At 41.7% G+C, this 9,757-nt stretch overlaps 1 protein-coding gene across 1 annotated transcript; it reads right to left on the bottom strand.

Annotated features, from left to right (window-relative positions):
• Nucleotides 1–292: 292 nt before the first annotated feature.
• LOC117261663 (uncharacterized) lies at nt 293–9,698 on the bottom strand. Its single transcript, XM_078167771.1, has 20 exons — nt 9,681–9,698; nt 8,478–8,536; nt 8,288–8,390; nt 8,065–8,179; nt 7,809–7,983; nt 7,585–7,696; nt 7,150–7,256; nt 5,578–5,704; nt 5,357–5,477; nt 4,569–4,654; nt 4,278–4,402; nt 4,139–4,198; nt 3,978–4,041; nt 3,794–3,888; nt 3,565–3,693; nt 2,161–2,275; nt 1,930–2,067; nt 1,602–1,768; nt 1,435–1,517; nt 293–1,241 (listed from the first exon to the last, which is right to left on the bottom strand). Exons 3-20 carry the CDS (start codon nt 8,364–8,366, stop codon nt 1,046–1,048), a joined length of 2,094 nt encoding a protein of 697 aa, XP_078023897.1. The 5' UTR covers nt 8,367–8,390; nt 8,478–8,536; nt 9,681–9,698; the 3' UTR covers nt 293–1,045.
• Nucleotides 9,699–9,757: the final 59 nt, after the last annotated feature.

Below are 9,757 nucleotides of genomic sequence, written 5' to 3'. Positions count from 1 at the left end.
TGAGTTTCAGTTTCGTTTCAGTTTTACTTTGTTAGTCATTTGTAGGTTAACACAGGGTCAACCATGCAAAGAAATGTATTAGACAAGAGAACGGGTCAGCTCAGCAATAAAAGCACAGGCAGCAGTAAGGATAAAATAAGATAAAAGTATAAATGAAATAGATTAAAAAAAACACTAAAATAAAGATAAAATAACAGAAAATAAAGATAAAATAAACTAGAGGAATTAAAAACATCAGAGTACCTGGTTATAATGGCTATAAAAGTATTTATAATCATGAACTCAAACAAAGTTTAGGAAAAACAGGTTTATTTATTTGATTTTAAAGAATAGAAGAACAACATGAAAATTAAAAACAATTTAGATTCAACGATTTTAGTAAAACGTGTCATCTTCTTACATTCATTTACTCAAGTTACTATCTTACATTCTGATTTCTCAAGAATCCAATCACATATTTTAAAGGAGAACAACACCCATTTTCAAAATTCGGACATGTTATTCCTATGGTCTAAGACAGTCCAAAAATATTAGTAAACATGAACAACTGTCTCCCAAATCCAAAAACTAGAGTAATAGAGTAAACTCAAATTAGTGATGTCATAGGGTATAAAGTCTGGAGCTGCTCCTTAAACAATGAATTAGGAAAGATGTTTTAGATGACAATGACAGCACCCAGTGGGATGTTCTGAGTATATGTGTACTTTTTCTGTGTCAGAGCTGAGATCACCGCAACAGAATAAAGCTAATTTGGGTATTAAAAAACCCCAAAACATTCTGTGGGTCCATAAAATCAGACTCCTATTCACTGTCTATTGAGCAGCTCCAGACTTAATACCCTATGACATCACAAGTTTGAGACTTACTTCTCACGTTCACAAATATTGACTGAACTTCCCTAGGCCACAGAAATAACATATCAGAGTTCTTAATGTAGGCGGTGTTCCTCTTTAAGGCTAAAAATGACAAACAGACTAAGGCACGATAGACCCAATCTTCACAAATTTCTTCAGTAATGCCTCAACATTTTTTGGGGAAAATATCATTAATCTATCCACATGAAGCTGGGTTTGGGCCAGCACTGAGTCTGGGCTTTGTTGGGATCCACAGAGTCTAAGGTGAGCGTGGGGGCGATGGGGTGCGGTGATGCCAACGACAGCCGTGCAGCCAGGAGCCCCATCCGAACACAGCTGTCTGTGTCTCGCCGCTGAAGGATACCAGTTATTAAAGCACCTGCGAGACTGCAAACAGAGAGCAGACAGAGTGGGGATGAGTTTCTTTTTGCTTGAATGTTGTTGTGTCACAATGAGAGAAAGTGTGACAGGGACAGGAAGAGAAAGAGGTCATGGGAAATGAAAAGTGGACGAAACTGAAGCCATTTGAAATTAAAATAAGAAAAGGGAAGAGAAAGTAGGTCACGTAAATTTTTAGCACCTATCTCCGGCTCCTGACACATTCATTGTCTCCTCTGCTGTCACAGTCAGTGCTGGGTAGTGAACAGCACAGAGCTTCCTCCTCTGCAAACACACAGCGCAGTAACAATCTTCACTTTCACTGTTGTCATCATCATCATAATCAGCTTGAATATAAGTTGGCCTTACCCTCTTCTGTTTTCTTGGCTGCAGGTTGACCGAGCCTGCATCATGCTCTCCGCACAGCAGCACTCCACTTGTCCCCAGAGTCACCACCAGACAGTGGAGATGCTCCAGTAGGGGGCGTGAGAGAGCCACAGCAACACTCAGCACCTCCTCCAGAGAGTTCGGCAGCACTACCACCCCACAAGACAAAACCACATCCTCAATCACACTATTTGCATTTTTCACAGGAACCGCAACAGCAACAAATGTACGTCAGAACATGTTTGAGAGCACGAGGAAGTAAAAAAAAAGGGGGTTAACTAATAAATACCCGTTAAGTAATACAGTTTACCTTCAGGTGTTGGGATGCCCAGTGTTTTGTTCATGGCGCACAACTCTGCCAGGTTTGGAGATGAATACGACAGAGACTTCCAGGCGTCTGACAGGAAGGGCTTACAAGCCTTATCTGAATCTGTTGGCTCATACCAAACTGTGACACACATTGATTATACTGTATTAAAATGAATGAAAGCTCATGACCATGAACATTTAATATCATATAGTGACCATCTCCCATGTTTACCATTGATGTTGTATTTTCTGGCAATGGAGCAAACATAGTTGATGGTGGAGACGGGGATGTTTCCGTCGAGACATACAAGAGTGGCTGATGAAAACTGCTTCTCAAACTGTGACACCTATTAAAACATATTCAAAGACAGAATATGGGAGGGGATAGTGAGTAAACTTTATTTTCATAGCACCTGTCAAAACAAGAAGAGCAACAAGGATGTCAGGGGATGCTCAAATATAGAAAAATACTAAAGACTGTTATGCTATGGGACCATTTTAGCTGCAATACAGTGATCCGCGACCTCGGGGTGCAAAGTTGGGAGGCCGATAATCCCTTTCCTACTTCCTATCCCCCTTCTTCCAGCGTCCTTGTTTAGACCACACCCATCTTCAAACTCAGCCTTCATTGTGATCTCAACTACACACTTGTAAAGTGTCATAACCAGGGGTGTAAAGTCAGGGGCTAGGGGCCCCCTCCGTACTTCCGCCCCCCTTGTTTGGACCACACTCGGTCTTCATTTTGGTCTCAACTACACACCTAAAATTTCATGACTGCATCTTGCACAGTTGCAAAATTATCACTTTGACAAAAATCTGTCCACAGACAGACACAGCTTCTGTGGTGGTTCCCACCGCAATAGGTGTCATCAGGACCATATTTTGGCATGGCGAGACACACACACGCAGACTTACAAGGTGAAAACAATACAGTCATCTCAATGTTGTTAGGTCTGGTAAATATGACATAAATTAGGGCTGCAACTAATAAATACTGGTTATCAAATAATCTGAGGTTTTTAATTCTTGTTTAATCATTTCTGGTTGATAAAATTTCAAAATTTCCCACTATTAAAAAGCCCCAATTGTCATCTGCAAACATCTTGTTTTGTCAGCCCAACAGTGCAAATCCCAGAGACATCCAGTTTACTATCTTTGGAAGTGAAAGAAAAAAGGAAAAATTGACATTTGAGAACTGCATCTGGAGAATGTTTGGTATTTTTACTTTAAAAATTTTTTTGGGTTGGACATCATTGGAGCTAAAACACTAAAAGCATGATCCCCCTGGAACGTGATCATCATAAGGCATTACGTCATTATACATATGAGCATGCACACAAATTATCTGTGACGTCTGCATGCAGCAGCTCTTATCTTTAAAATTCCCACCCATACATTCATTTGTGGTTTCCTGTCCATTCCAGTGCAGGAATGGTGGCATTGCAAGTTACTATACTGAGAGATAAGAAATAAGTGTAAAGATATATTCAATGGCTATAACAGAACAAATGCCAACCATAAATAGTTGCAAGATTTGGGTTTGATGTGATGGAAATTTAAAGGATTACAGCTTTCAATAGCTACAAATCGTGGGCTAATTTTGCTTAAAATTAATAACTCCATCAGTCTTACTCACATACTGCTCTGTGATCTGCTGATGAACATCCATATCTCCCAGTCCAAGACCCAGCTCTCCACTCTCACTGATAACGGCACAGTAAGTTGCTGTGCGCTGCTCTTCTAGTCGGGCCACACCACTCGTGTTCTTACAGAAATAAGAAAAAAAAGGCAAGAACATTTACATATTCAAATAAAAGAGATTATAATCATGCTTATGTAGTAAACAGCTGTTAATGTTCACATACCATATGTTCACAATACTTTAACACTGCTTCACTGTGAGAATCAGCTCCTGTAGCTGAGATGAACAGGGGTTTATGGCCTAATCGACTCAGAGAGTCTGGAAGGAAAAGCACCAAAGAAGTATGAGACAATCAGATTAGAAGTACTCATGCAAACATGCACATACATAATCAGATAAAAACACACCAGCGATGTTCCGTCCTACACCACCAAACGATTGACAGATACTTCCTGGGTTTGTCTGTCCAAACTGAAAGAGACGACAGGTTTTCTTAGAAGCAACCTACATAATATGACCTTATATGATCTGTAGTAGTGTGGATAAATATGTTTTAAACTATACTTACATGAAGTGTTTTGGTTCTTCCTTTTGCAATAAAATCAACATTTATTCCTCCTATGACGACCTGTAAAAGAACAGCACTGTGGGTTCTGTATTGTGCCAGTATGTAACTAAACAAGTCCCTTATATGTGTTTATACTCACAATATCTGACTCTGAGTCTGATGAGTGTTGTCCATGATGACGAGTCTTTCTCTTGGTCATTTGTTTTGACAGTGCGCAGGCTATCTGACTGCCAACTTTAGCATTGTTATGAATTAGAGCAATGTCTCAGAACATCACAGGTTAAGGATATTTTAGTTGTAATACACTGCACTGTGACATTGTCTGCCCTATAAGGAAACAACTTTATCAATCTCTGTGGTTTTCCCTTTCCAAAGAATTTGATATGATCATGTTTTCTTGACTTCAATGATTCACATTTTCAAAGGATACTGGCCTGAAGGGACTTTCCTGCAGTTAGCTCACTGACCTTCTGAAGAATGAATGGTGTCACATCTCTTCCTGTTACACCTTTATCACTGAGTAAATGAAAAAGAGAACAGAAAGAGATAATTTTTCTAACAGAGATAAGCGTCGACCATACGACCATAAGTAGGCCAGGCTACACTAGCACAATCCTGTTTGTTTGAGGTGGTTTGGGCATCTGATCAGGATGCCTCCTGGGTGCCTTAGGATCCCCCAGGAGGAGCTGGAAAGTGTTGCTGGGGAGAGGGACACCTGGAGTGCCTTGCTCAGCCTGCTGCCCCTGTGACCTGGCCCCTGATATGTGGATGGAAAATCCTGACATATTCGAAGTGGGCTAACCCAAACTTTAGCCTAAGGCTTGTTGACCCTGCTCTTGAGCAAGGTTAGCCTTGAGTCTGCAAGGCTATCTCCTGAAAATGGACTTAACTCTGGGCTAAAAGTTGCCATTAATAAACAGGGCGAAGTAAACAATATAATTTGAGAATGTTAAGGTGAGTTAGGTATTCAAACTGACATTTAACCCAGGGCTAGTAGAAGTGCAGTGTGAAATGTACAGCCCTGGGCTTAGGTTAACGCTGGGTTCAGAATGTATGTGTGAAAAGGGGCGAAGTTAGCTAAAGGCTGAACGAAGAGAATGCAGTGTGAAAAGCCTAAAAGAGATCAAAGACATCTTCCTGCGATGTTACTGAACCAGTATCTCCAGTGCTGAGTAGTTAACAGGACAGCACATTAAAAGCTGCAGAGACTCTCTGTACCTTGCCTCTGTTACTGCAGCCTGTATGGCTTCCTCAATCAGCTGGCCTGCTGTTGCATGCTCCTCTGGGATGGGCACAGCTAACAGGACACCACTTTGGACACCCAGTGACAGAGTGCTCACTGAACAATGAAAAAAAAAAAAATCACATTCATAAAGTGTTTAAGTGTTCAATCTTTACACCTGTGTGTTAACAGGCAAAGATATGAAATGTTGATGTACCGATGAGTTTTGCTGCCTCCTCAGGGTTGCAGACTTGGTATGGAGAACTGAAACCGCTTTGTGGAGAGAAGAAGGCTGGAAAATTCCTCGACCCTCCATAAGTGGCCACACAGACACCCTGTGTCTCCTAATAAGAGATACAAATATAAAGAAAAGAAATACATCACAGTCTCCAGAGTCCACTTTAAACACAGCTCTGCCCAACATCTGTATGCGTGTTTTAATTGATCAATTCATCCAATTTTTCCTGACAAAACATTTTCTTCTATTTAGAAAAGATCCCACACATTTTTACCAATGAATTTTCAAAACTTTTCCATAATTTTTCTGTAATATTTTACCCCATTTTGATGACTTTATTTAAGTAGTTTAAAATGATGGGTTGACTTGTATAGCGATACAGCCATACATTATTGCACTTGCTAACTTTACTTTAACCACAAATCCTATAGATGTCAATGCGATCTGACGTATGTTTGGATTACACTTTTTCTTACAAGTCTGTATGGATTTATTTATCATTGAACACACATTTGTTTTGAGACTTTGCCTAAGCCTGAGTGTACATGATACTGAAACAAATGAAGGCTGATCACCATCCCATCAGTCTTCCTCCATCTGAGTGGATCAATCACTCAACATAGTAGCCCAATATTAGACTGAATCAGCAGGTATCATCATTTTAGGTGTTGTCTGTCAATAATCAACCACTTCATAACCAGCTGTTTGATCTAAAGGCTGTGATTTATTTGGAGAGAACAGTTCTGATGCTGCTCTACTCTGTGACTGTACTGTAGCCTCCCACTCAAGCTGACGTCAGCTATTCATCAGTAGTAACTGTCACCAGCACCATTTAGTGATTTACCTCACTGACAGTGAATATTCAGTATCTTATGTGCCCCAAATCTCAGTGTGAAAGCCTTGGTGAACCCACTACACAACAGCTTTTCAGCATTCTCCTGTTTCTCTGCTGATGGGACGTCGCCTTGGCAATGACACAGTGCTGGTCTGTTTTACGTATCAGCCTACCTTGCACTTGTGCCCTATTCATTAATTTTCTGTAACCACCTATCCCGTTAGGGGTCGCAGGGGGGCTGGAGCCTATCCCAGCTGACACTGGGCGAGAGGCAGGGTCCCTGCTGGACATGTTTCCAGACTATCTGACACATAGAGACAGACAACCATTCACACTCACATTCACACCTACGGCCAATTTAGAGTCACCAATTAACCTGCATGTCATTGGACTGTGGGAGGAAGTGGGAGTACCTGGAGAAAACTCACGCTGACATGGAAAGAACATGCAAACTCTGCACAGAAGAACCACCCCGAGGTTCGAACCAGGAACACTCTTGCTGTGAGGCAACAATGCTAATGCTAGTGCCCTACATCTAAGTCTTGAAGTCATGAAATAAGCATCCCCATCTATGTAAAATCTTAAAAGTCACTACAAGCCAATATGAAATGGAAAAGATTGCTAATAAATATCTGGATAACTAAAGTACACACTCAAATTGGGAAACACAGTGTCAGTTTCATCGTACAGGGACAAGATTATCTCAGTATCCTTACAAGGAATTCCAGGGTGCGACCGATGTCCAGAATAGACTTGACACCAGCAGAGACGACTGCGATGGGGGTCTTGCCGAGCTCTGTCAGATCTGCACTGATGTCCAGACCTGGAGGAATAATCACTGGTTACTCACTGATGACTAACTGGTGATATGAACTTATTCTTCCTAACAGTTTTGGTGTCCTCACACATGGAGGCCTTACTCAGAGTGAACTATCCTGTCACCAAGCTTTCATATCAAATCTGGATCACATTTGCACCCTCATCTCTGTTCATAGTCTTTGTCAAAATATCCAGACTGACCTGATGAAAGGACTGTTCACGCTCCATGTGAAAGGAGGCCAAAACTAGTGAGTCAGTGAGTCTGTTTTCATGGTTCGTTAAGAGTAATAAGTTGGTGTCAGTATGTGTCAGCTGTTTGTAAGTCTTCTTACTGTTCTCTCCACCTCTGTGAACTCCTCCAATGCCTCCTGTGACAAACACAGGGATGCCAGCTCGGTGTGCTGCAATCATAGTGGCTGACACTGTCGTTCCCCCAGAGAGCCCCTAAGAGAAGAACACACGACAGCAAACGAAACACCACCATAAGTGACAGCCTCAGGTAATCACAGTGGATGGCACCAGGTTTGCCTTCAAGTCAAGTGTGTTGCAGTCTCACTTTGCTGATGGCGTAGGGCAGATCACGACGGGACACCTTCAGGGAGCTCTTGCAGCGGGCAAGGTGGTCGAGCTCCTCTGAGGATAAACCAACATGCACTTCACCATCGATCACTCCGACTGTGGCTGGAGTGGCTCCTTCAGCTCGCACGATGGCCTCCACCTCCTTCGCCGTGCTGCATTAATGGATTTCATTATCAATGATTAAAACAACTCCCAGCTGCTGGTAGAGTTTACTGACACTTTAAGCAGGGTACCTCAGGTTGTGTGGATAGGGCATGCCATGTGTGATTATGGTGCTCTCGAGTGCAACCACTGGTTTGTTTTCTGCCAGCGCCTGAGATACAGATGGATGAACTCTGAAGAGGCTGTCTAAGAGAAGATAGATACATCCATAGATCATCATTACCACTATCTGTTATGAACTGTGTGCACATAATACTTATAAATATTAGAGTTATAATGAGAGGATGTCTTTACCACTTTTGACCAGTCTGCTCTGATAGGTTGTGATTCCTCTCCTCAGGATGAGTGCAGACGCTCTCTTCAGCATCCTCATTCTGCTCAGACTTTAAGGAAAACCCTGAAAACATGTTTTTTTTTACAGGTTTTAACACGTCAGCAAATTCTCCTCCATTCCAGTCTCTATAACTGCTGCAGCCCAACTTACCAAAGGCTATGGTCTTCTTCCGGCACTGGTCGCTACCTTGTTCAAAGCCCTGACCTCAGCTGAGCACCATGGGGGTACACGCCCATAAATATTCCAAACACAGACAATAAGAGGAAAATAAGAAAATACAGGCGGAGAGCAGAGTCTCTGCAGATAGAAACACCTCCACACACTACTATAGGGACTTGGTTTCATTCCTAAATTCCCCTCCTGTAGCCTCAGAAACATTTCCTATATATACAGTGCATCTAACTTAAATTTTGTAGACCAGTCTTCCCACACAAAGACCCTGTCAAAATCAAACCTGAACAACATTACCTCTGCCTCTGAAGAACAAAATCCAACAGGCTCCCCAGTCGCATCACACCCTGCAGTGTGTTCTCTGTCACTGCAAGGCTCAAGTCCAATTCAGCCATTGTGAGGATTTTCTTTGCTCCAGTTAGTTGGGACAATTTCCCACTGCCCTTCCCCCTCTTTTGGGGCAACATTTAGAAACTTACTTACTTAAACAACTTTAGAACCAAATTCCAGAGCTGGGAACTGTTTGTTGTCCTTTTTTCCCCCCACCACTTCACTGCATTTGTGCACATGAGTGACTCACATGACTGCTCCTGAGGCAGGGAGGATAAATCAAACACACCTGCTTGAAAAGGAACAACGTCCTTCAGATGCAATTACTGTGTCCTATAAGTCAATTTCCATCTTTAGAACTTTGATTTACCTTATTATGGCACAATATTTGTTGAGATTTTTTGGTTAATGCTAATTACTTCGCTCTCTTTACAGAGCTGAAAACACACACACACACACAGGCAACCAAAAAACTAATAAGAAACCTGCTTTAAAAAATAATAAAACCTCTCTGCATAAATGGAACCTGCTGAGTGCTCCTCCTTCTGTGCTCAAATCACTCAAACCAAGTGTAGCACTTTTCTTAAAACATTTTAGTCAAGATTTGATGATTGATTTTGTGCCAGTCTTTAATCTAATATCTCATCAAAGACTCTAAGAGGATCACAGACACACCAACAAATTAAATTACAATTCTGAAAAGCTAAATCACTCATTTCTAGAAAAACGTGCTGAACAGTCGGAGGGAGACCATTTACCTGTGGTAGAAATATCAACTAATCCACGCTTTGAGATTCAATCAGCTCATTGTAAAGAAAACACAGTGTCCCACAAACAGGCGTTAGTGCTTACCTTCTCCACTGCAACAAAAATGCTAGAAACTTTGCCCAGAAGATTGGACTTTGACCCACACTGTGTTTACACAGCCT

The sequence above is a fragment of the Epinephelus lanceolatus genome, chromosome 5, assembly GCF_041903045.1.
Source record: "Epinephelus lanceolatus isolate andai-2023 chromosome 5, ASM4190304v1, whole genome shotgun sequence".
Lineage (NCBI taxonomy): Eukaryota > Metazoa > Chordata > Actinopteri > Perciformes > Serranidae > Epinephelus > Epinephelus lanceolatus.
The sequence above is the reverse complement of the archived record's forward strand: the minus strand, read 5'-3'. Positions and strand labels throughout refer to the sequence as shown.